We start from the raw sequence: 27,382 nt of genomic DNA, 5'->3' as shown, positions 1-27,382 counted from the left end.
TGACTCTAGCATTAAAGAACAAATTAGCGTTTATAGATGGTTATTTGCAAAAACCAAATGTTGGTAATGCATTGCCACATTCATGAAAAAAATACAACAATATAGTGTTCTTTGGACTAATACACCAAAATATTTATGGGATGACCTAACGCATTCACAAATTGATACCAACCATAAAAGTTTACAGAGAAAGTGATATATTTTTGAAGGGTCGTAATGAGTAGTATTATGTTGAAAGGTCGTAGATTATGCTTGTGGATCCACTAACAATAATGAGTAAATACTTTTCAAAATAATAAACTTGCTTTTACACATATTGAAGAATTAAATAATAATAATTTCAAATTTTGATGCAAATGTGGATCTTAATAACAATCAAACACAACAAGATGATAATAATCATTATATTGTTGAGACCTTCTCATGGAGAAAGAAGAGTTTCTTCCTATTTTGAAGGATTATTGTACAGTAGTCATAACATGTTGCTCATCAAACCATCCAACTATTAATATCCTATTTTTTCATGTCTTTCAAATAATATCTTGTTTTCCTCACACAAACTTGACATTTTTGTTAGTTCTTATGTATCTGAACTAAAAAAATTTGAAAAGATATTCAACATGGTTGTTGGGAGATTCTATTAATGTTGAACTACATCCTCTGGATAAAAAGTAGACTTTGATTATAACCTCTCTTTCTCCTAGAAAAAGGCTCATTAAATGCATGTGAGTTTTCAAGGTAAAACATCCTGCAGGTAATATTGTTTACTTACATGGCCACTTTATCAGGTCTTGAATTGAAAGATGAGAATACTAGTTTGCAAACTCACTAAGTCGATTTATGCACTTCGATATGTTAGCAGACCATGGAATGTTGAATTAATTGAGGTTCCAATTTCATTAGAATATTATAAATCCAAAGTTGACTATTCATTATTCACAAAGAAAACCATTAAAGGCTTCACACTTATTCTTACATATGTTATTTGGTGGTGCTTGTTGGTGAGGATTTGGATGACAAATTCTTCATAAAGAGTTTGGCATAAAAAATCTTGGACAACTCAAATTTTCTTGGTTTTAGAAGTAGCAAGGTCTACCAAAACATTTGTCTCGATCAATGGAAGTATGCTTTAGACAAAGTTAAGTGTGACTTTGTTCATCTTATGCATATCATCTCAAAAGAACAAATTATCCATGTCTTGACAAAACTTTTATAGCTTATAATCCTTTTCAAATTTTGAATGTAGCATGTGTAGGTTCCACCTTGAGGGAGAGTGTTACAAAATATGTTGTGCATTAGAGTTTGTTGTTATTCTTTTATTGGCTAGATATTAATTAGTTTTAGTATGTAAATAATTGTAGTATTTTGTTGTTATATTTGCTTTCTCTGTAGTTCTATAAATATTTTCCTTATTTTTTTTTAACTTTTCATTCTCTCTGTTTTTTTAATAAGAATTTCTGTTCATTCCTCTGTCTAGAATTCTCTCTTATTTCCTTATTCTACTTTTTATACCATGACTTTTGTCGTTAAATGGTCCCATTATATTAGATCTTAGTGTTAGAGGTGTTAAGAAATTCTACAATTAAACTTTAAGCCACTGTTGAGAAAATTTTAGTGTATGAGATATGTTTATATCAGTTAATTTGCACAAATGGAAAGTGATTTATGAGGATGGGTGGATGAATTTTTTTCTTCACAAAAATGGTGAAGAAAAAAGAGAAAAGGCTGATAGTTATGTAACTTTTAGATGAAGATGCATCATAATCTATTTATGTTGACAAAAATTGAAGTATTTTGAAGTGTTATCTGGACTCATAATAGATTAGAGTACCTATAATCAATTATGAATAGTTTTTTTTTAATTATTATATTAAATAACTAATATATATATATATATATATATATATATATATATATGTGTGTGTCATAACAAAATTACATCAATTTCTACTTATTTTCACTCAATTCAAATAACTTCACTTTGCAATTTTTCTTTTTCTTTTCCTGACTTTTCATCCTCCAAACATAGCGAAAAAAACAGACTAAATGAGAGTTATGATCTCTGATTTTCTACACATGGGATTGTTATTCAATGTCATCATCATTATGGGCTTATGTAGCAGAATTTTGGAAAATAAGTTCAGTTCAACATATTCCGAATCAGTAGTAGTACTACCCAGCACTTGGTAGGCATAGTGAGATCAAATATCTTTTATCTTTTACAGATAATGGATACAGCACTGATTTTCATCCAACCATGTACACAGCTAAAGATTCAAGGTACAAGATGGCTACTAGAATCATATGAAAGGTTCCACTGTAATACCCATTTCAACTGTTTCATATTCCCATTTTCACATTATTAACTTCTCTAGTTGATCAAGAACTGCTTTTGCTGGCTCTACAGCGAGATTTCTGTGCCTCTAATCTTGCCTCGAGGAGTTTTGCCATCAATGTGTTCTCCTTTACTCCCACTGGCAATTTGGTAGAAGAAGATTCAGACTTGTCAAAATCTGAAACAGAAAACTTAGATTTCCACAGTTTTCCAGGACTAGTACCATTAGCTGTAACTGCAGAGTGGACACAGTAGTCTTCCTTGCAAATACTCTCAGGATAAATCTTATCACCCTCTGAAGACAAGGAACTGTTCCCAACCAGGATATCTGGCCTGTGACTTGAGTTCATTCTCAGGATCCAGGGTCTATCAATCTCTTGTGGATCATGTTTGGCCTCTTCATTTAGTAGAGCCGTGTTTTCTTCTCCCATTTCACTTGATTTCCTATGCACAAAAAACCTCTCAGTATCATATGACATGTTCCTGTCCATGTTTGCTTGCTGGCTTGAACTGAATTTGTGGAGTCCTTCACCATTAGCCCTTTTTGGCTCAAAAAAGTCGGTGTCAATGGAATCTTCCTGACCCATATTTTGAGGTGCACTTCCAGCCTCTTTTAGTGGGAATGAATCCAATGAATGCTCACAAGGGTGAATTTCCATCAGCTCCTTTGGGGTGGAGTAACCATATTTTTTCAAATCAACTGATCTTCTGGCATGAAGGAATGTTTCAATATCAAAACCTAACTTGTCAACAATTGAATTTCTCTCTAAGAGATCACTGTCAGATTGAGCCAACGTCATCTGCATGCGCTCATCAAGCCAAGCTTCTGAAATATGAAGTATTAGCCTATCAAGGCTGTTATTCTTCCCTTTAACCAGAACCTGACCCTTCTCAGAACTCCTCCTAAGAGAATGTACCTCTTGTTCATAATCTCGAATTCCTTTGGCAAACTCGTCAGACAGATTCTCCAAAAGGATCCGGGCTTTTCTCTCTCTTTCAAGATTTCTCAAACAACCAGAGAAGGATGACTTCACTTCAGAAAGCTCCCTAGCCAGCTTCCGATGCAGGTTTTCGGAATGCTTCCGTAACCTCCTCTCATCTTCTAGCTCTTCCTTCACTGATTGAACTGCAGCTTTAATTCTACCATGTTCTTTGTTCTTCCTGATAAGTTTGTCCACTGTCAGTTGCTTTATTAAGTTCTGCATTTCCTGCCTATTCATCTGCTTATCTCGTGTTAACTCCTTTATCCGTGCCTGAGAGCAGTCTAGTTCAGTTTTCAAAGTTTTCACAACAGACATGTTTGATGCCTGCTGTTCTTCAAGGCTCCAAATACGGTTGAGTACCTTAAGTAATTCTGTGGACGTTTTAAGGTTGTACCTTGACTCTTCATTCCTACCTTTGAAGTCTACTGAGCTTTTGGGGGTTCCTGCACATGCATATGATGCCACCTGTTTTAAGCAAATAGCATTTGCATCATCTTTTACCATCTCCAAAGGATAAAAAATAAATAGTCATTGTTCTTCAAGAGATGTGTAAATGTACACATCATGACTTATAAATCAGGGTATGAAGTTCAAGCTAAATCAACTTAATGCTTCAAAATTAAACTAAGAATTCGTCAACAAAGTGATTTATCAGTCTCGTTTCAAATTAAACAGAGACTGTTGTTGAAGATTATCTGTCTAGAAATCCATCACTGAATCCCATAAATTTTCAAGTTAAACAAAAGCTGGAAGAATGCTCAAAAATCAAGATAGAAAAAATGAGGAATGCATGAAGAAACAACTACATAATGACCTAAAGAGCAAAAACAGATAACGCAAAAACTTACTGTTTTTGTTATTGACTTTTTCCTTTAAAATGATAGTTTGAAAATAATTTCAATCATGCAGAATTGACCTCGATTAGTCCATAATACAGTATTGACATACACCTACAACCAGAATGTCTCCTATTATATGAAGTATTGTTTCCTGCTTCGTTACTACTAGATTTTACAAATTTTGTTCTTAGGCAAAATGTTTCACGCGATAATCACAAGAAATATTGTTCCTATACAACTGACCTAAAACAAGAAACAATGTTCCCATCAAAGAAAAATCCAATTACGATTGAAGAATTTAAAAGGATTAAGTCAGTACCCTTGTCATTTAGAAACTCATCTATGGCAATATATTAAAAGCTATAAAGTGAAAAACTCATACCATGCCAAGTAATTAAAAATTTATTAGAACAATGAAAATATAGCATTGAACTGCTCAAGCTTGAATTGGATAAAAATATGCTTACTTCCTCTGAGCTACTGTAACAAGCAGGGGATACAGGCTGTAAAGAACAGCCATTTCTTACTGATGTACGGTGTCGAACAAATGATGCTGCAACAGATCTTGAGCTACTAGACGATGCTGGCTGCAATAAGGCACAGGATGACTATTAGCACTTCAACACGAAACATATAGTATCATGTAAAAGAAAAAGACACACTATACCATTACTTCTCCATAAAAAATAGTACCCAAAATGCTGACCAATAAATTTTTACTTCAGGGATTGAAAGAATTATTTAAAACTCTCTATTTTTCTCACTTATACAGTGGGATGATATAGCTACTTATTATGCAGCTAAAAGCAGTAAAGTTTCTTCTTAAACTACTTACTAATACTATATTGCAGTTTTGATAACAGAACTCATGAGAACAATGTCAACCATAGGAGTGTAAGGGATCTCAGTGAAAGAAATTTCATTATAATATCCTAGCCAACTGAAGAACGGAGGAATGCAATTAACCCTCTTCATGAGAAGCTTCTAGTTAGTTTATGATCTACCCTAGCTTCACTAAGAAATTGCCCATCTACGACAACAATGTGTTGATTTATGGGAAGAGATTTAGAAAAATAATCCACTTGCTTGAACATACACAAAAAGTCAGAAACCAAATCCAGTACCAAATTTTAACTGAAATTTCCCTTTTTTTAAGCCATTAAGAAAGGAACTTAACAAAACGATGGGGGGAAATTTAGTAAAATAATACTTTAAAGAAAAAGGTTAGGCACATGTATGTGTGTAATGGAACCAAGTGGAACAGATGGGACACCCTACCCACCAAATCAGATTCCCAAGAGGGCAAGATCTTGTTCAACCACAAGAGGTGGTGAAGTTAAAGCCAGCAACAAACAACAAAAGACAAGGGTAGAATTCCTCGAGACACCACTTCTGAACTAGCACAAAGCAAATCATACATGGGAAACAAAAAAAAAACAACTTTTCAAAATATATACAAGTAGGTAGAACTCAAAAGTGCAAAACAAGTAGTTAAATAGGAAAGAGTTCACAATTTTTCCTTTCTTTTTTGCAAGGAAAAAAAATGAGCATTCGCATAAATTGAGACAAAACCTGATCAGAACGAGAAGGGGTGTCTGGAGGCTCGGCCAATCGGTCGTTGTTCACTTCAGAACCTGTGTCCTTAGGGTGGTGGAGACGGCGGCGGTTACGGCGGCGGCGGCTGAGGTTGGTACCAAGCTTGTTCATTTTGACAGGTGGGGTGTGTTGTTGTTGGTGGGGCAGAACTTCCCAGAGGTTGGCACAGAGCTTTCTAGCGGAAAGAGTAGAACAAGTGGGAAAGTTGAGAAACTCTTGAACCTTGTCACTGCCATTGTACTGAGATGGAAGCTCAAGTCTCCATGTGGGTGGTGGAGTACTAGGCCCTCCCTTTTTCCTCACCAACACCCCTTCCCTCAACTTTTCCACCATTAATCCACCCCTTTTGTCCTCTCCCTCCACACCTTTTTCTCTTCTCTCCATTGCACACACACACACTCTCTCTCTCTCTCAGATTTTCAAATTTCAAAGCCCATTTTTCCTTTTTCTTGATCTCTTTCTCTCTCTGCCTCCTCTCACAGTTTGATTGCACAGCTTTTTCTTTTCTGGAGTTGACAATGTTTCTGTGTCTTCTCTGCAGTTTTCATGAACAAAGTTACCTGAGTTAAGTTTTCCAAGATTTTAGCCACCTCATCAGTTCTTTCTTTCTTGGGTCCACTGTCATTCAGTTCTTATCCCCAACTTCCTTGTTTCGGCTACCTTTGTCCCCTCTCTGTCAAATTGTTTATGTCATGTCTTTAATTCCTCTTTAATGTTTTTTTACAACAAAGAACAAATATCTTAGTATTTTTTCTTGTAATTATACTAGTAATTACTAGTATGAAATATTTATAAACTGTTAATGATGAATTTTCATTCAAAATTTTGATTCATTCGATAGTCTAACGGAAATATATAAATATATAAATATTTATAAGAAGAAAAAAAAACAAAAGTACTACAAATAAAGGGGTTAGGTAAAAATTTATTTCAATTGATAAGAATTATTAATTGAAATTCCAAATAGGTACATGAAAAATGGCAATCTTGATTAATGGTGTTGACTCATTCCCAAATCCCCTTCTCCAAAGCCTCATTGTGCTGACCATCTTTTATTTTCGAATCCTATGACATAAATAAGTATTTTCTTAAATATTCAAAAAAATAACACTTTTTTTCTTGAAGTAATTAGGAAGTGGTAAAAACATTATAATAAATATGTATTGTCCATGTAGAAAATTTATGCTACTAAAAAATTTAAAAAACAATAATATAATTTTTTAAGTATTATTATAAAAATCAACCTTATATATGCTATTGGAAATTAATTTACAATTAAATCATAATTGTACCGGTCGACCGACCGAATAACCGACCACCCGAATCAAATATCATTTACAACGTAGTAAATAAGCAGTTACAAATAATGTTAAATGAGTCAAATGCACACTTCAAAATATCCAGAAAATATTACAATATAACGATAGAAAATGATCAAACTGAATACACTCCTATGATAGTTGTTAACTAACTATCCAACCCACACACATAAAAGCTCATGAGTCAACATTATAAATAGAACTATTTGTGAGAAAATGAGATACGTTTTTTATATTCTATAAAAACACACTTAAATCTAACACTGACTTGAGCGTTGAATCACCAACAACAAATAGAGAAAACTTTAAGAAACTCAAAAATAACCGACATGTCGACAATTATATACCCAACGAACAAGTATTACTTTGGACCCCTCTACTCCATAAATACACATGTTATTTATTTATAACATATTATGAATCTGTTATCATTTTTTATACATTTGAAAACAAAAGGTAATCGCCATTTACACAATTACTTATCAAAATTAACAAAGGGTCATTTTATTTGTACTTGTTTCGGAAAAAAAAATATCAAAATGCTATTGGATCATTAGTAAATAAAAAATATCAAGTTATATTCTGTTTTTTCTTTTCACTCATTTTAGCTTTTTATAGAGTTTGTATAATTAAAAAAAAACCCAAAAAAAAATATTATTAAGAAATAAATAATATTTAAATACTATCATAACTATTTAGCCCTAAATATATATATATATATATATATAATTCTAAAACTAAAAAGATATCATACATTTTATTGAAGTAATAAGACGATAAAACTATTTCAATAAAAAAAAATGTGAAATTACATTATCCTATAAAGTTATTTGTTTCATTAACTAATCAATTAACATATAAGATTCTTATAAAATGATAATGAAAAGTATTTATATTTTTTATAGATTTTATTTTTAGATTTCACAAGTGCTTGTCTGTTCTTTTGTTTGTTTCATAACTTTTTTTAGATTTTTTTTTAAAAGATATTAAAATCTTAATTTTTGAATTATTTAAATTTAAAGTTTTTTATATATAAATTTCGATTTAGTCTTCATAATTATTCGTATTTTTTAATAATATTTTTTCATGAAAGTGATGATTAACATAAAATTTTATAAACAAAAAGTATTTCCATTGTGAATTAACACATTATTCATTTATAAGATATTGTGAACATTTTCTCACAATTTATTTATGTTATAGGATGCTAAATTGAATTAAAGTGGATTGAAACTACATTCTAGTTATAATGATGATTACATTCCTTGTTTATTTCTATAACATGTTGAAACGACCATAAGATGTCATGAACAAAAAAGGAGTGGACAGAGAAAAGAAAAAAGAAGAAGACAAGATCCAATTTTGAATTCTTGATTTTGCTTTGTTTCATGCTAAGCTAAACCATAGGAAGGAATCTAGAAGATGATTGGGGGTGTTGGATTTGTTGAAGACTATGTTTATGCATGCAATTATGGCCAAAATGTTTCACATAGGGAAGATTGAAACTTTTTAGCATGCTGCTTCTAAGATTTTTGAAGGTTTAGAATAGGTCTTTGGATTCATTTTGTCTTGTCCTAGTCAATGCATCGATTTTGGGCTTAAGCTAGGGCACACATGGTCCTAAAATTTGGGTCCACAACGTTTCATATGGTCCTCATGATCCTCATAATCATCAAGCTATGAACTAAAGCAACATTGTGGTCCACCTACCCATAATTTTGTACCTTCACCAATTGCTTCAACTTCCTCTTTACTTTCTTATCATGAAAAAGCCCATGCACAATGTACTCTTCATAACCACTTAGAACATAACCATTAATGTCAAATTACTCTCTTAAATGGTTAGAAAGAGATTTTTCTTGTTTATGATACTTTTATCAACAAACTTGTCTTCCACAAAAGATAAACCTATTGTAAATTTTTATCAAACAAATAATTGTTAAGAGTAAAATTAGTCTCTTAATGAATTTAAGAAAAACCTAGAACAAAAGTCAACTATAGTTTGTAGTCATTTTATTTAATTGTCTTTCACAGAAAACATGTGATTTTATAAAACAAAATTGACAATTCATAAAAGGGTTTTTGTGCCCTTGTAGTAGACCTTATGCAAATTTATTATATTTTTTTTTTCTTCCAATTCTAATTGGACAGTTGCATTTACTACTAACTCCCAACTCATTGGTTTTCTAGTTAATTTCATCATGGGACCACAATGGTATTATTTGAATTGATTTTGTAGTGGCATCATTTTTGTTCTTGAATAGATTTAAGCAATATAGCATCAAGAGAACTAAGCATTTCAAACATTAGATGAAAATGAAGCATGTAGAATTTGTGCACTAGAATATATGCAATGTAAATACTACTAATAATCCTGGTTGTATTATCTTTGACAAGGTTGGATTAATTCTCAAAATTTTACTAAGATTAAAAATTTTAAACCATAAGACTTGAAATTAAAAATAGAAATTCTCAGATTCTATGGTCTTATTATATCTTCTTCGAAAACCCAGAGAACTATACTATCTTCTATTAAGTATAAGAAGTTAATAATAATAATAATAATAATAATAATAATATAATAATAATAATAATAATAATAATAATAATAATAATAATAATAATAATAACACCATTAAAAAAGAAACTACAATTACCAGATACCAAATCCAAGAATTGATATAATTAAATAATTTTTAGGGGTTTTTCACACATGCATTAAACTATGTCTGAATATCTATTATAATGACAGAAAATTGCTCAATATTTGGACTAATTAAAAGAAAGTTGCAATGTCACTAAAAGCTAAGAAAATAGTAGACAATAAATTTACACAAATTTGAAGAAAGACGAGCAAAAACAATTTAATCTACTATCAAACAATCAAATCACTAGTCACAATAAACACTATTACAACATTGAGAATGTTTGTTGAAACATGCAAAAGAAACACTTTCAGATGAGGAATTGTAAACCTCGACACTCATATATGTTTTTATTAGCAAAAAATAAATAAAATAAAATATTTTAAGAGTGTCGCAATTTTTATAAAAAGAATTTAGATAAAACTTCTTAACACAAAACTTCTTAACCAGTTGGGCACTACAACGCATCAACCAGATTAATATAGACAAGGCAGGAGGCATGAACACAACAGAATACAATTACATCAACCCTCCAAATGATTCACATTTTCACAAATGAAGAAAAATTATTCCAATAACTAAACAAGTTCTTTGTCGGCAAGCAGAAGTAAGTCAAACACCCAAAAGTCATAAACATCAAGCTGCGAGAGAGATACGGAAGCTAAAGAACCTGCAAGGAAACACACCACAACTTCCAAACCTGGATAAAACATTAAACATGAATTACCAAACATTAATTTCTCAAGTACCTCATACAATATTAAGGTTCCAAACACCAAACCAAGTAAGAAAAAATTCGTCAATCTTTCTTTTACCGTAACCCAAAATCAAGTCTTCCTTTATATAACAGTAAAAATTCTCGAGACTCACGTGCAAAGAGAGAAATTACAAACTCACTTATGAACCACCATTTCTTAGTTTATAGGCATATGATTGGATTATTTCATTTATCCTAAATCGTGTAATGAAATAGAGATAATTAGTTATTGTTTTTTTCGTGTACCATCAAAATCAAAACTTAAAGTAAGGTAAAAAACAAAAGACAATAACTCATAATAAAGTTAAAATAAGTACACATTGTAACATTAATGGACCATAGTTTCACATGTCTTTCATAATGTTTAAGAATCCAAAGTGCATGAAAGGAGCATATCACAAGTCCAAATCCACTTCATCCCAAAAGCCATAGTATCTACAAAAGAAACATCACATTCCATTGGTTCCAATTATGAAACATATTCACTCACATCATACAAAATAAAAGCATATTGTTCACTTTAGCTCAATGTTCCATATACAAATGTCACATACAACAATTGGTTTGGGCAAGAAGTAACATGTGTAGTGTTTGTAAGACAGAACCAACAAAAATTTAAGGCAAAACAGTCCAGAGAATCATGCAACAGAGAGTGAAAGCAACTCTAAATTTTCAAAATTATAGCAATAAACTTGTCAAATTTTACAATAGTTTCCAAAAAGAAAGATTTATATTGATACTATGAAGGTTCACGAGATTCTCTTATTGACATATAACAAAATCAGTAAAAATGCACCAATCACTCCAAAATAATGCCATAAAGGCACATGTATAAAATAAGACAGTAATAAACCACTTTCAAGCACATCACATGTTCACATATGAGCAAACATTACACTAAGTATTGACCTATTTGATGTAACCTTTTCCCAAAATAACATATGTTGCCTGGAAGAAATATTTTTTAAATTTTAGTGAATCTCTATTTTACATGTATACAGTAATGAAGCCTCTATGTTTATTAGTATAAGTAAAATAATTTACTTATCTTTTTTTAAAGATTATAATACACCTTAAATTAAGTCAATATAAATGTATATTTTTTATTTACTTCACAATCAACTCACTTTACATTGTCCTTTATTGGACAAAAATAGTGAATGGGTGATTTTTTTCTTATAATTTTATCATATTTAATTTTAAAAAAACATGAGTATTAAATGGACTAAAATGTTTTCCTCTTGTTTCTATTTTTCCTCCTAAATTTTATAATATAAAAGAAACAGTTTTGTAAATTACACTGCAAAACTTATTAAACTGATTTAGAGATAAAAAAAATGATTATTGGAAACTATTTTAGAAATTGAGAATTATTAGTTTTCAAATTCTACGAATAGATTCTGATTAGATTCTATTTTGAATTTGGATTTTAATTTAATCTTTAATTATTTTGGTGACTAATTCTTTAAACCTAGACCATTAACTTAATATTTTTTTTTCTTGTAGTATATTTTGTATAGTCAAAATTTATCTATTTTCTTCTTTTATTAAATTTACAATAAAAATATTATTTTTAAACTTTCTCTCACTCTTTATATATTAAATAATTTTCTTAAACCAATTTCTTTTCTAAGGTGGGATTCGACAGAAAAAAGAAACAACATTAATTACTACTTCTTTTCAATTATATATTTAATTTTTATTTAATATTTAATTATTTTATATATGTAATTAAATATTTTATCAACTATACTAGTAAAAATTATCACATTTATTGGTTAATCTGAAAATAACCCCATAGAACACTTAAAAAATAGACTAATGGAATAAACCAATAAACTTTTGTAAGTGATATTAAATTCAATCAAGAACAATGAAAAAAATATAATTGACAGAAACTCCACATTAAACTGAATCACTCTCTCTTTCTTTTCCCTTATCTTCTATTAAACCGCTAGACATTCCTTTCATCTTCTATTCTTAGTCTTTTTTTTGTCTTTTTCTTCTTAGTTCTTTCCTTTTTCTTTTGTTAGCCAAATAGAGTGTAAAACGTATCTGGCAAAATATTCAAAGAGTCATAAAAAGCAAACAGAAACAGACAACATAAAATATACTAGAATTATTCCACGGAAAAAATAAATTCTAGGTCATTCTACCCAACTTATGGGAAAAAAAGAAGCAAATATAGCAATATATTGAGAGAAAGATAAAATGAAAATTCTTTATAATTAGATTGCACAGAACCAGGCACATTTTTCTTAAAACCCTTGATGGTCTCCATGAATATGAACAAAACAGACACAAGATGAAAAGTGGAAGAGTGTTCTTCCTCCACCTCCATATCTTCTTCTGTCACCTCCATACATAATATGAAAATACATTTTTATCCTTTTTTGTCAACCCCATAAACTAGTTTCTAGATTATACTATCTGAAACACATTTGAAAAAAGATTTATGGATTACATAATTCCAAAGCTAAATAATAGGGATGGCAAAGCGGGGCGGACCGTGCGGGCCGGCCCGCGGCCCGCAGGTAAAAAACGCGGGGCGGGATGACCTTTTCAACCCGCTAACCCGCATTAGCCCGCAACCCGCGCGGGCCAGTTGCGGGGCGGGGCGGGCTGGCCCGCAAACCCGCAAGAAAAAAATATTGACACTTAGTAGCAGCAGGGCAACCTAAACTGGGTCATGCCAATTAAATCAATTTCAAACACGATAAAGGAGCAAGACACCAGTTAGAGAAGGAGAAGTAAGCAGAGGGTATTTTAGAAGTTACCCATGACCAAACCATCAATTGAGCCAAAAGTTATCTTATTTTTATTGTATTATTTTTCTGAAAAATTAATTAATTAATTGTCATTGTTTTAATATATGCAGATGACGGGGAAGATTATAATTATGAAAAAATGGATGAAGGTTCTACTAAGGTGGCATCCAATGTTATTGAAATGGAAGAATGTCAATAATGTTTATGTTTAATGTTTTTGAATTAATGTTTATGTTTAATGTTTTGGAATTAGGTTTTTTAATGTTTTGGAAATGGAAGAATAGTGATATTTGATATTTATCTTAATGTTTTGATGTTTGACTATATTTGAAAAGGAAGGAAAAAAAAAATAGGTTTGATAATAACAAATATATAGGTTTAATTTGACAATTTTTTAAAAAATAAATATTTAATTTTTTTAAAAAAAAGAACGCGGGCTGGCCCGCAAACCTGCGGGCCAGCTCTTATGCGGGGCGGGTTGAGAATTCTAGCCCGCAATAACTTTGCGGGGCGGGCCAACCCATCCCACATTTTTGCGGGGCGGGCCAATGCGGGACGGGCTGGCCCGCTTTGCCATCCCTACTAAATAAGACTTCCGGATTATGTAATCCAGAAACTAATTATAAATTTGAAAAATGACTTCCGAATTACATAATCCAGAATATTATAGAGGGGTATTTTTAGAAATTCAAAAATTTATGGAGGTGAGAGAAGAAGATATGGAGGTGCAGAAAGAAACAGTTAAAGTGGAAAGAGGAGGAAGACCAATATTTACCTGGGCCAAGCATGATTGATAACTGGCTGTTTCTTCCTGCACCTCCATATATTCTTTTCTCACCTCCATAAATTTTCATTTTTCCAAAGATACCCCTCTACAATATTTCAGATTACGTAATCTGAAAGTCTTTTTTCAAATTTGTAATTAGCTTCCGGATTACATAATCCAAAAGTCTTTTTTTAAATACATGTCCGAATTACATAATCCAAAAGCTACTTTACAGGGATGGCACAAGAAGGATAAAAAAATATTTTAATGTTGTGTATAGGGTGGCAAAGAACGTATGGAAATGCAGGAAGAAACAGTCTTAATAACTATGTGTCAATTAGAAAAATGGCCTTTTTTGGGGGGTTTCAAGCATCACTTTTGCTTCCCTCACCTAATAAATTTGAACTTACATTTTTATCGTGAAATAACAAAATGTCTTCTTTAATTTTTAAATAAGAATCTGGATACATGTCAGAATGTATTCCAGATTTGATATTTTGGAATACAATTTTAGATTTGAGTTTCTAAAACACCTTTATAAATTAAATTTTTCGGAATAGTTTTTTTTTTAATATGTTTTTGGATTTTATTCTTTAGAATCTCTTTTTCAGAATATACTTTTTATATTTCAAATTTATTTTTCTAAAATTAGATTTGATTTTCGGACTATATTCAAGAATTTTATTCTAAAATCTTTTTAAAACGCATTTCTCAATATCTAAATTTCCAAATCCAAAATGACTGAAATGAGTAAGGGCAATTTTGAAATTTTGAAAATTGATAGGGTGTGTAGGTTAAAATTGATTGGGTAGAGGAAACAAAAGCTTGTAGAAGTTGTTGGCTTGAATTTGATCAATGAAAACTTGGACAAGTAAAAATAAAGTACGATATATTATACAATTATGTGTTATTAAACTATTAAAATTTGGTTTAGTTGTATTTTTTTTTTCAATTTAAACTGTGTATAGTCTGAAGACTTTGTAACCATAAATATATTTTATTTTTTAAAAATTAAACAAAAGTTAGTTTTTTCACTGCCCTTTTTCTATTTGCAACCCTCAAATTCAATTTTTTTTATACACATATTTTGGAGCATGTGATATATTTGTGATATAAATATTCCAAGACTTTAGATGTAAGAGGTCTAATGAAATTTTAATCAAATTTGAAGAAAAACTTTTCTTTTTTATATAGAATATAATGTTATGATTTTCGATTTTTTCATAAAAGAATTAGAATAATTTAATATGATTTATGGAGATTCAAAGTCAAACAAGAAAAGAAAACGCTTTCTTTTTAGATAGAGTAGATCTGACAAAGGAAACTCCTGCACTTAATTTTAGAAACAGAGGAATTTAATTTGCCATCTAAAAAGAACCAAAATAAAGTATAACTTTCATTCATTCATGTAAAGTTTTTTATATACACAATACTTTAAAATCATTTTAAGTATAATTTTTAATTGATAAAAAAATTTAACAAATTATGGTGCATAATATACATGTACATAGATGATAGCATAAAAAAAATTAAAATTATCATTATATTACAATTAAACTTAGGATATATGTGAAATTAAATATGTCAAATTATATTATAAGATAAGTACGTTTTATAACATATAAGTGGAAACAAATTTTATTTGAAAAGTTGGTGTTTAAAGTTGAATTAAATTTAAAATTTATTTTTTAATTTGATATCAGAGTTATCTAGAATTTATTTTAGTCTCATATACAAGTTAGCATACCTTGATGTGAGGAATATGTATGGAAGATCTCATTATAAATAATCACATTTCATAGTTTATAAACAAATATAAATCTCATTTGATAAACTAGTTTTACAAAATTAAATTAAACTTTAAAGTTCACTTTATTAATAAAGACAAAAAAATTATTATAACTATTATTAAATAAAAATTCAAAATATTTTTAGTAACATTCCAACCTAACATTGGAATGTACTATAATCAAGCTTACATTAGGATGACAATGCAGGACAGACCATGTGGTCCGGCATGTGGTCCAGCATGTGGTCCGGTTCGTGGTTCGTTACTAAAAAGTACAGGGCAGACTCACTAATCTAGCTCGTTGACCCGTTTATACTCGTCCCGCATAACCTGCAACCTGTGCGGGCCAATAGCAAGGCGGGTTGGCCAGCTAGCCCGCATAAATAAAAGAAAACAATTATTTTATTTTTTCTGCAAAAAAAAATCATATATCACTCACACATTATTATTGTAGCGTGATCTTTATTTTAAATAAATTAAATTTAATGTATAAAAAAATATCTATTAAAAATAAGAGTGAATTTAGTTTTAAGTAAAATTTTACATTTAAAATTTGTTAATAAAAAAATAATATATAGAAAATATTTCATTAAAATATTTTGTAGCAAAACTTTGATAAGATACTCTCATACATTTAATTATTTTTAACTAAGTCTTCTAACAACGTTCATACTTAAATGCCTTTATATTTTTTATCTTAATTGAATTAATTAAAAAAAATGATGAAATTTTAACTTTAGGAGCATAATTATTTTTTTTTATAATTAAATTTTAATTTTGAAAAAAAAAATATTTTCCTTACACGAGTAGGCCCGTGAACTACCTCTTATGCAGGGCGGACCAGTGAAATGAGTCCACACTCCAACCCAACCCGCATTTTGCGGGCTAAACGCGAGACATGCCAACCTGCATTATCACCCCTAGCACACTTAAAAATCCATCAATTATCTTTTATCACATGAAACATAACATAAAAAATTTAAAAAATTAAGTTATATTATGCTCACACTCTAAAATCCATCAATTATATGTTATCACATGAAACATAACATAAAACAATTAAAGTTATATCAGACTCACACTTTAAAATCCATCAACTATATGTTATCACATGAAACATAACATAAAACAAAACAAAAATTATATCAGACTCACACTTCAAAATCCATCAATTATTTATTATCACATGAAACATAACATAAAACAAAAAAAATTAAAGTTATATGAGGCTCACACTTTAAAATTCATCAATTATCTGTTAGCACATGAAACATAACATAAAAAAAATTAAAGTTATATTAGGCTCACACTTCAAAATTTATCCATCAATTATCTGTTATCACATGAAACATAACATAAAAAAAGAAGCTAAAGGACTAAACCAATATTCATGTCAGACAAAATTTTTAAAGTGGGGACCAAACCAAAACTCATGTAAAAAGAAAGAACACAGCCTAAAGACGAACAAAAAAATAGTATCTGTTAATGAACAAAAAATCCAAACTAAGACAGGAACACAGGAAACATTACAGAACATCAAACTATGACAAGAAGACATTAAAGTTATATCAGGCTCACACTTCAAAATTCATCCATCAATTATCTGTTATCACATGAAACATAACATAAAAAAAACCAAAAAAACTAAAGCTAAAGGACTAAACCAATATTCATGTCAAACAAAAATTTTAAAGTGGGGGACCAAACCAAAACCCATGTAAGAAAAAAGAACACAACCTAAAGACAAACAAAAAAATTGGTATTTATTAATGAAAAAAAAATCAAAACTAAGACGGGAGACATTACAAAACATCAATCAAGCTAAGACAATGAGACATTACAAAACTTCAAACTAAGATAAAGAGACATTGTAGAGCACCAAACCAAAACAGGAAAACATTGCAGAGCATCAAACTAAGACAAGGAAAACATTGTAGAGCACCAAACAAAGACAATGAGTCATTGTAGAACACCAAACTAAATATAACTTATTATCAACACTCAAATTATATGTAATTAGATTGTTATATTTAATTTTAGTGTAGTTTGAGAAGTGTTAATTAGACACCTCTAACATTCTAAAACACAACCTTTTGTTAATTAAAATATATTAAAATCTCCAAAACTAAAAAACCGCGACATGTGATTTCAAAAAATTTAAATTAATGGTAAAGAATGTGTCAAATAAATATTATAGAATTTTTTTATTTACTTATTTTCATTTTTAATCTACTAGTATTAATATTGTACAAATTTGGTCACTTACGTTCTAATTATAATCCAAATGATTTAACATTCCACTATCATGAAAATTGAGATGATGGTCTAAAATATAATTGGATATTTTTTATGTGTTATATATATTTTTGTTTGAAAATGATTTGGTCTAAAACAGGTTTGATAGAACATAATCCATAATATCATGTGTAATGAATTATATGAACAAAAATGTTCTATATTTAGAAATCTATTAATTATATTACATATTCACATATATTATTGATATGATTGTTGTGCACATATATGTTGTGTGTATGATGATAATAACATAAATTTCACCATAATCTTATCTAAAGCATCCATGATTAACATTATATATAGATAATTTAGTTAAATATCACAACTATCATATTATACACCATCCATAAAAAAGTATAAAAAATCATTAAAAAAAATTCAAGATTTTAACTTATTAACATTTGGTTTACGAACCTATCATACACCATCCATAATAAAATTTTATTGTATATAAATAAATATAAATCTCAATTGGTTTCATAAAATTAAATTAAACTTCTTAATAAAAAAAATATCACAACTATCAGTAAATAAAAAAAGTCAAACCTTTTTATTACGAAGTGAACTTTAAGCCTAACTCAACCCCATAAAACCGGCTCATAGGGTTGAGGTTTGCACCCACTTATATACAATGAAAGGCTCTAATCTCTAGTCGATGTGGGATCTCCAACACACCCCCTCACGCCGAGAGTGATAGATAGAAGCTCGTGCGTGGAACTATATATTATGGGTGGTCCGATAGCGGTCCGATAGCGGGTGGCACGATAGGCCCAACACAAACACTCGCTAGGATAGGCTCGAAATGGCTCTGATACCATATTACAGTAAATGAAGATGATGAATATTCTTTGTCTGATGTGATGCTTTAATGTAGTGTATGTAATTGTAATGGAAAAAAAGGTTTTGATAAACCCTACTTGTAGAGAAAACTAAATATAAAATAAACTTTTATTCACTTGTATATTAAAGAGTAAAATACATGGTGTATATATAAGAGAAAGATTAAGATCTAACTAAAATAGAAAAAAAAAATTAAAAAAAAAACAAAGCTCAATAATTTAAAATAGAAAACTAAATATGTTAACACTTAGTAATATTCCAACCTAAAGTTAGAATGTACTATAATCAGCACTTTAAAGATGCAATTAGTTTATTTCAAATATTTTTCTATCAAATAAACTTTTTAAAAAATAGAACAAGTCATGTACCACATACAAAAGGACACTATATCCAACTACCACTCTACAGTTGCACTGCATTAAATTTTAAACATTTTTTATACCAATATCATTCTAAAACAACAAAATTTGTGATGCAGATCATTTATTGTGGATCCAAATGTGAATAATGTACTTTAAAGAAAAACACATTTATGAAATCCCTTATACTTTAGCATCAATGATTCAAGATTGTTAGTCTAAAAGGGTAAAAAAGGAGTTATAGGTTTCTATTAATAAATCATCATGAAGTTCTCTGAACTGAAAGGGAAATGATGGAAAAGAGCAGAGAAAAGCTGAATAGAAAGTCCAACAAGGATTAGTTCCCTAAAGTTGAAGGACATGAAGCTTGTTATATGAGAAAAATATAGTTATAAAAGAAGGGTCCTTTTCATTGTTGAGCATTCACATGTTTAGGGTTTAAGGTTTATAGAAAAAAATGTTTGTCTGTTGGTAGTTGAGAGTGGACAGTGATGATCATGTGCACCTTTTGGTGCCAAACATCGTTAGACCATGCACCATACTCTTCTATCATATGATTTGACCATTCTATCAACCCTTTCTGGAAAGTCTTGTCCCTTATTCATGCTACTCAACTATTTAGATTTCAACTCTAAAGTGAAACCAAAACAACAATCACAAATGGGAATGTACCATATAATTATTCAATCATTATTCTATTATTTATTTTATACCACAAATGTTTTTTTTTCATATAGTATTTTAATCTTTTATGGATATATAAATGTTAGGTTATAATTGTTGAGAAGTTCAAAATTGATCAAACATTCATATCATGACATGCTGGTTGGTTAGATTTCCTTAAAGATGTTATAAAATAAAATGCATAATCTCCTGTGAATTTATTCAATTGATATAAAAAAAATCATTATTACAAAAAAAGAGATTTTAAATTGTCAAAATTATATCAGTTTGTAAAAGAAATATAAAAAAAATACAGTATATGATACATGTTACATCACTTCTCATAAGAAATCATGTCAAGTACATAGAGTTGATTATATTGTAAAAAGATTGGGAAGGACTAATTTGTTAATGATTAACTTTAATTATTCTTTGTTAAAAAGATTGGAAAGGTTAATTTGTTAATAATTTACTTCAATTATCCTTTGTATCAATTTTATCTATTTTTTCTTCTAGATGATAAAAAAATGTTAATTTCAAATTTAATTATTATACATAAAAGTGGTGTATCAAATAACCAGTAGAAATAATAATATTAGTTTCAAAATATATATATAAAAAAACAGTATAGACTTAAAACAGAAAAAAAAATCAAAATGTTAAAAAAAAAATCTAAAGCAAATTTAAGCAATAAAATAAAGAATCAAAAGTATATTCTAATATTTACTTCTCACATCCTTTTTCGATTATTTTTTATTTCAAATTTTATTTGTATATTTAAGAAGCTAGATAAAAACATGAATTCAGAATTAAAAAAAAAAATCAAAGGTATATAATTAAGTAAAACGAGTTGAGTGAAATGCAAATACTTTTAATTTGTTTGAATTTATTATTTTTTAAAACTAATTTTAACCTTAAATTTTAGCTTATAAAAAAAATACTCTTTTTACTTCCATATATATCTTGGTCTCCCTTTTCAAGGTGCAATACTGTTGACGAATATAGATTGGCTTAGAAAATTTATTTTCCCATTTTTATTTAAACATTGATTTGGAAAACCCTTTATGACATTAATACTAAATAAATGTTACATTTATTTATATTTTTTTGTCAAAAAATTTAATGGGTAATCTTTCACAATGTGTTTTTTTTAACTATATTTTTGGTTTATAAATTTCAATCCAACACATTATCAAGAAATCTAAATCAATATGTTATGATCAACAAATAATATGTTAGTGTTATATACTCCTTCTGTTACTTTTTTATTTTTTTCTAAAATCATGAGATTTTTGTTATGAATTTGTCAGTTCCAATTATTACAAAAGAGTCCATTAAATTATCTTTAAGATAACTGTTACACATATGAAAGCTTAATTCATGATTTCAAAATGAGTTTGTGATTTTTTTTAAAGTGAGAACAATATTGAGGTTGGTTTCTTTTAATACTTAAATTAACTTTCAGTTTTTCTTTTCAGTTCAATTACAAGCAAAATTCATTTCCAACTCTATTATTTAAAAGTTACATTGAATTCTTTTTTAATTCCAATAAAATTCAACCCAACTTAATTTTCTAATTAGATTCAAACACTCTCTCAGCCCTTCACCATCTAAACCTATAAAGTACATCTTTTTTTCCACTTTTTTTAATGTTAAAAGCAAAGTCAGTGAAATGGTTAGACCCAACAAAACCAAAACCCAAAAGAAATAAAAGCTTTGGACCATCCAATTGGGATGAAAATTACACTTGTCTCCTACCTTTTGACAGAGATTTGCAATTTTACATCACTATAAAAATCATTAGAGTATCAAATGTACTTTTTATGTTTTATTCAAGTTTGACTCCTTACATTTCCACTTTACTTATGAAAAATCTCTATTCCATATTTATTATAAGTGAAAATTCACAATCACTATAATTTTATAAATAAGATTAGTAGTGAACTGCAATATTACAAGTCTTTAATAAAAAAGTTGAAAAAAAAAATAATGGAAGAAATCAATTTTACAACATCCTTTTGAATGTAAAATGGTAGTTGAAAGTAATGTAAAGTTACATATTAATTATTTAGATTTAATTTAATACACTAAAAGTTTAAAGTAAATAAATACTATTTTTTTTTATTAATAATTTTTTTTATATGATGATAAATAATTGTTGTTGTTTGAAGTATTAGTATAACTGAGATGTTAAGTTGAATACTGATCCTTAACATAAAATTTTTTATTAAAAAAAATAAAGAGATACTTAAACTAAATTATTTATTGATTAATTAATCGTCCCGTTACAACCATTGAAACTAATTTATTTTAGTGAATCAATAACCACCTTATTTGAACTAAATTATGGTAATGATCACTTGTTATAAAGCAATAACATTTCTTTTTCAATACACTTAATAATGGAACCACTATAGTCAACGTGAACATGATGTGACTTGTTTAGTATTTTGTTTTTGGATATCTACTTTACTTATGTCACTAGATTATTGGATATTCTTTGATCATTCCAATAAAATCTTATATGACTCATGCTTATGCTTATAGAATTTTAAAAAAATTATTTTATAGCACTCAAAAATATTAAGAAAAACTTGAATAGTTTGATATTTGATAATAATTTATGAATGAAAAAAAAATCAGTGGGTAACAACTCTCATCCTAACCCCAGGGACCCTTTGAGAGGGCACTTGAATATTGTAATGTTGTAGAGAAGTGATGGCCATTTTGAAAAGGAAATTTTGATATAACCTTTATTTGTCACATCTCCACCAAGGAAAACCCACCTTTGTCATAGCAGGCGTGGACCTCACTTCTCCACCAACCATCACAGACCCTTTCAAGTTGGCATGAATAAAATAATGTGTTGTACGGACGACACACCCACCACACTCATTCACACATGCACAACACAGATTGTGTTATCTGACCACAACATGTGTAGTGTTCTGCTCATTGGCTCATCACTAAATCAAGGAGATTACATGTCTAAGGAAACTATGAAAAATTAAACAAAAAAGGTTATTAAAGTCTCTTCAATATCATTGAGGGGCCGTACACCTAAAAAGGAAATATGTATATGCATAAGAAATTTTGTTTCCCCATTCTCCAAGTCCCCAAGATGAGACTTGACATGTTGGGGAAACTGATGAGGACTGTTTCAACACTGAACAACTTTCCCCAACAATGCAAGAGTTTCCCAGCAATTAGATAATAGCACATGACTTCATTATTTTGAATCCAACACAAGTCAGTGCAGGACAGCCTGAATGTTGTTCCACAATTCTAAAGGACAGTCTGCCACTGCAAGGCAGAAGAAAATTGGTCCATCCACAACCTTGGATTAGATGCTGTCTTAGTTAAAAAGGTGATAAAGAAAGGAAGAAAAGTTTACATTGTAAAAACCATTACACCAAATTTTAGAAAGTCTAGGCAATCAATCAAATATACTTAATGCATGATTAACTCCATTTTCAAAGCATGCATTGAAAAATGCACGGCCTTTTGACTATTAAATACTTTTTTGCTTTGATTATTAAGGGAAGCAAAACATGTACCAGATAAGTAGATAGAAAGGAACTAAAAATATATGTAGCTATTTGTATTTTCAAATGCTATATAATGTTCCAGTATCCACGAATAACCAACCTTATCAGCAAGTACACTTTGTATAAGATGTTGAAAAGCATAAATCATATTAAAGCTTTACTAGAACAATGGAGTAAAATGGAGAAAACTCAGACACAAAGGTGTCAATACTAATAATTGCAGCGCAGCTGTTGATTGTATGAAGAACAACCTATGGAGCAATTTCAAGCCTAGGCTCAAAGCAAAAACCAGTGAATAGCTGTAGAGGGAACCTCTTTGTTACAGGGCATTTCTGTGACCATTTCCACTGTTTAAGATACATATCAAATGTGAGGAGTGCTGGAGATCCATAACTTTGAATATATATTTGATCATCAGTACCACTGCTAGCAAAAACATCATCAAACTCCCCAAATCCTTGGAAGTATTTGTGGGGCATTCGGACAATCTCTTCCCACTTCCTATCGTTAAGAACCCAGATGCCAATTCCTTTTATTATGTCAGGTCGATCTGGCTTACCAATTCCTCCCACCATTACAAGCTTCTCCTTCATATTCATCAAACGGCCACATGTTAGTGAACAGGGTGCAGCAATAAAGCTCCTTCGCAAGGTAGCTTGAGAAGTGAGATTAGAGATATTATATGCAATCAGTGCATGCCTACTTTCTGAAGGAATACCCCCAGCTGAGTAGACTAAAAAGTATAATACACCATTGCATATCACACTCTCATTACCACCTCTCCACCCCATCAAAACCTCTGTTGAAGTTGTCATCCAGGTCTCTTTCTGTGAGCGGTATATATGAATTGAGATCTCCCACTGGACAAAATCCTCAGGGATTTGTTTTGATTTCACCATTGCCAGAGTGTAACTGTGGGATTTCCTGTTCACAGACATTGCCAATGCACTGTAATCAGAAAATTTCAAACCCGGAGGACCCTCAAGCCTTCTGCACCTTTTCGTAATAGGGTTACACATGCATAATTTGCTTCTGCTGTCATTGTCCATGAAGCAAACTAAACCATAAGAAGAAACAACGAACCAGCTAGATGTTTCGATGAAGGGAAGCTCAATGCCGTACCATTTCCGAAGGATGGGATCATAAGCATAACCAGTTGGTTCATCTGAGTAAGTGAACATAAAGTACCAAGGTCTCTGTGGCAATGAATTGGAAGGGTTCCATAGAAACCTTTCAGAAGTAACAATCTCATGCCATCTTTTACACACAGAACTTGCTCTGAAAATGCTTACAATGGGGAGATAGGCTAGGATTCGCTCCACCAATTCATCAGGTAACACGGTGTTCACAGAAACAGCAGTTCCCTCGGTATCAACTTCCTCACCAAATTCCAAAACTGAATCAAACTCCCTAGTCTCCCCACGTGCTCCATCATCTAAGTGGCTTATCCATGATGAGTCTCCCGCCATGATAGAGTAGAAAGTAAAGGGTTTCGAAAGTACTCAGCTAACTGCTAAAACATCTTAACAAACAAGAAAGAAAACCAGATATTATATCACCTCAGGATGTTCTAGATCATAGAAAATCAAACTAGTACAGGGGATGAAACACCTAATGACAAAATGGAAAAGACATTTCAAAAAACACACTCAATCCTGCCATAGGAAGAACATAAACAAGATCAAACAAACACAAAAATACTTTCTAGCACATGATAAATGATCAAAGAATGAATTAGACAGAATACAGCATGTGCGCAATCAGATCTCACCAAAGATAAGAAGACTCAAACAAAAATCACCTCCTTACAAGAAGAAGATCACAAATTCCGAACCTCTGGTAAAAGGACCACAACAAAACTAAAAGACATCACATGTCCTACTTTTGTAGGTGTTTTAGAAAATCTGGTACATTCCACATGCTACTGGGTAAGATTGTGAAGAAGTTTGGAATTAGCAATCAAAGCCAGACCCCACCTCCGCAAATTTCTCAAAAAATGTTTGGTACTTTAAAACTAACATTGCTAACAAATCCAAATACAACGTTAGTAACAACCAAAAGGAGCTGATAGCAGACAGCCAAGTAAAGCAAGAATCGTCCAATGTAATATTTAAGTACACTAATAGATAACACCGCCACCACACTCAAAAAGAGCATGCTTCAAGACGAGCTCATAAATTTCATGTCAATGTAAAACATCATACAAGGAAGGCACAAAGGAAAACCACACACACCCCAAAGTTCCCACAAACACACACTATACCATTGGGAGAACAAACACTGGAACCTGCTGGTTCTCACAAGCATTTCAAATAGTGCAAAAACCAACATTTATTGTAAAAAAAAATCCAAAAAGCCTCTTTTCTGCACAAAGGAACAACATTTAGAACCGGAACAACACCCCATTAGAGATTTGGTGGAGATTAAAACATAACAAAACCAAAAAAAAATTGAGTGAGGAAAGTGATATGAAACGACTAAATACCCATCAAGCAAACACCGAACATCCTTGGCCATCAGAGACTAATCAGTGAAAGAAGGTATCCCAAAGAGAAATGAAATTCCGAAGACGCAAACAGTACACAGATCAACGGACACAAAAGAGGAGCCATAAAAAACGGAAAGAAGCAGCAAGCAGGCATTGAGAAATAGAAGAAAAGAAGAGATTTTGAGGATTGAAAGATGAAAGGCATTAGAGAGAGAGATAGATACCTGGTTTGAAAGAGTCGAGCAGAGTGAGTGTGAAAAAGGGTTGGGAAGTGATGGAAGGGATTTATTAAAGGGAAAAAGAAAAGGTTGGGAGGAATAAAAGTATTATTATTAGGGAATGGGAAATGAGATGAGCCAGAAAAGCATTGAACCTTATGGGGAAAACAGAAAGGATGAACGTATAAAATTTTCCTTCAAATGGGAGAACAACGAAATGGGTTGCTCTAGATTTGGTTGATAAACAAGGCCAAGCAACACACTAAATAGAGAGAGAGTGAGAGAGAGAGTGAGAAAGAGAAAGTGAGTTTTTCCTTTTCCCTTTTGTTTATTTATTTTGGTGTGGGGTTCATACGTCAAAAACGACAGCAAATGAAGTGCGGTTTTAGCGTGGGGTGGCTAGTGTCTTCTATGCGGGAATAGGGAAGCGCGTGCGCGGCGCGTCAGAAGCTCACCTTAGTTGTTATTTCTTTTTCATTTTTAACTTTCCTTACAATGAAAATGAATAATTGAGAAATAAAAAATAAAGAAGAGACCAAAAATAATAATTAAGAAATATAGTGAAAAATATCAATAAACTCCACTTGTTTATATAAGATTCTTTTAACTACTAATATTATTTTTAATTTCCTCTTCCAACTTATATACAATAGTCACTATATTATTGATAAAAGAAAAAAAAATATTCACTATATTAGAGAGTATTTGAGTGAGAAGAAAAATAAATAAAAATAAGAAATGTGAAACTAAAGATTAGATTATATTATTTTTAATAAAGAGGAAGAAAAAAAAAATAAAGGAGGAGATGAAAATAAAATAAAAAATATTCATGGGAATCACTTATTTATTAAATGTATATATTTAATTTTAAAACTCATTAATAAAAGACTGATATAAGTCAAAAATTTAAAAGTGGGACCAAACTAGAACTCTAGTAAGAAAAAAAAACACAACGAACAAAGAAAAATGATATTTGTTAATGAAAAAAATCCAAAGACAAAATACAATAAAGAAAATCAAACTGACAAGGAGACATTAACTTTGCAGAACACCAAACCTAAAAAAAACATTGCAGAACACCAAACTAAGACAAGGAATATGGAAACATCCAACTAAATATAACTCTTATTTTCCACACTCAGAATATGTGTAATTATATTTTTATATTTAA

The 27,382-nt window shown here is 30.3% G+C and overlaps 2 protein-coding genes across 5 annotated transcripts; both read right to left on the bottom strand.

Moving 5' to 3' along the window:
• Positions 1–2,082: 2,082 nt before the first annotated feature.
• Positions 2,083–6,436, bottom strand: LOC137818731 (uncharacterized protein At5g41620-like). Its single transcript, XM_068622310.1, has 3 exons — positions 5,730–6,436; positions 4,625–4,744; positions 2,083–3,783 (listed from the first exon to the last, which is right to left on the bottom strand). The coding sequence occupies exons 1-3, from the start codon at positions 6,135–6,137 to the stop codon at positions 2,380–2,382; spliced, it is 1,932 nt and encodes a 643-aa protein (XP_068478411.1). The 5' UTR covers positions 6,138–6,436; the 3' UTR covers positions 2,083–2,379.
• Positions 6,437–23,533: 17,097 nt separating this feature from the next.
• LOC137818414 (F-box/kelch-repeat protein At3g61590-like) lies at positions 23,534–26,516 on the bottom strand. Of its 4 annotated transcripts, none has more exons than XM_068621825.1 (2): positions 26,218–26,516; positions 23,534–25,027 (listed from the first exon to the last, which is right to left on the bottom strand). In XM_068621825.1, the coding sequence occupies exon 2, from the start codon at positions 24,972–24,974 to the stop codon at positions 23,757–23,759; it is 1,218 nt and encodes a 405-aa protein (XP_068477926.1). In that variant the 5' UTR covers positions 24,975–25,027; positions 26,218–26,516; the 3' UTR covers positions 23,534–23,756. The 4 variants fall into 4 exon arrangements, with proteins under 4 accessions (XP_068477926.1, XP_068477927.1, XP_068477928.1 ...); XM_068621826.1 differs by having other exon boundaries at positions 25,991–26,450; XM_068621827.1 differs by having other exon boundaries at positions 23,534–25,018; positions 26,218–26,450.
• Between the last annotated feature and the right edge of the window lie 866 nt (positions 26,517–27,382).

This window comes from Phaseolus vulgaris, chromosome 10 (genome assembly GCF_000499845.2).
Source record: "Phaseolus vulgaris cultivar G19833 chromosome 10, P. vulgaris v2.0, whole genome shotgun sequence".
NCBI classification, from domain to species: domain Eukaryota; kingdom Viridiplantae; phylum Streptophyta; class Magnoliopsida; order Fabales; family Fabaceae; genus Phaseolus; species Phaseolus vulgaris.
Note: the sequence above shows the minus strand (reverse complement) of the source record. Positions and strands in the feature narration are given on the sequence as shown.

What these genes read in the sequence shown, in the direction of transcription:
- LOC137818731 (XM_068622310.1), bottom strand. Translation starts at nt 6,137, where the DNA reads ATGGAGAGAAGAGAAAAAGGTGTGGAGGGAGAGGACAAAAGGGGTGGA. An exon ending in CCCCTTCTCGTTCTGATCAG is followed by an intron (nt 4,745 to 5,729) that starts GTTTTGTCTCAA and finishes GCCTTATTGCAG; the next exon opens with CCAGCATCGTCTAGTAGCTC. An exon ending in GTTACAGTAGCTCAGAGGAA is followed by an intron (nt 3,784 to 4,624) that starts GTAAGCATATTT and finishes TGCTTAAAACAG; the next exon opens with GTGGCATCATATGCATGTGC.
- LOC137818414 (XM_068621825.1), bottom strand. Translation starts at nt 24,974, where the DNA reads ATGGCGGGAGACTCATCATGGATAAGCCACTTAGATGATGGAGCACGT.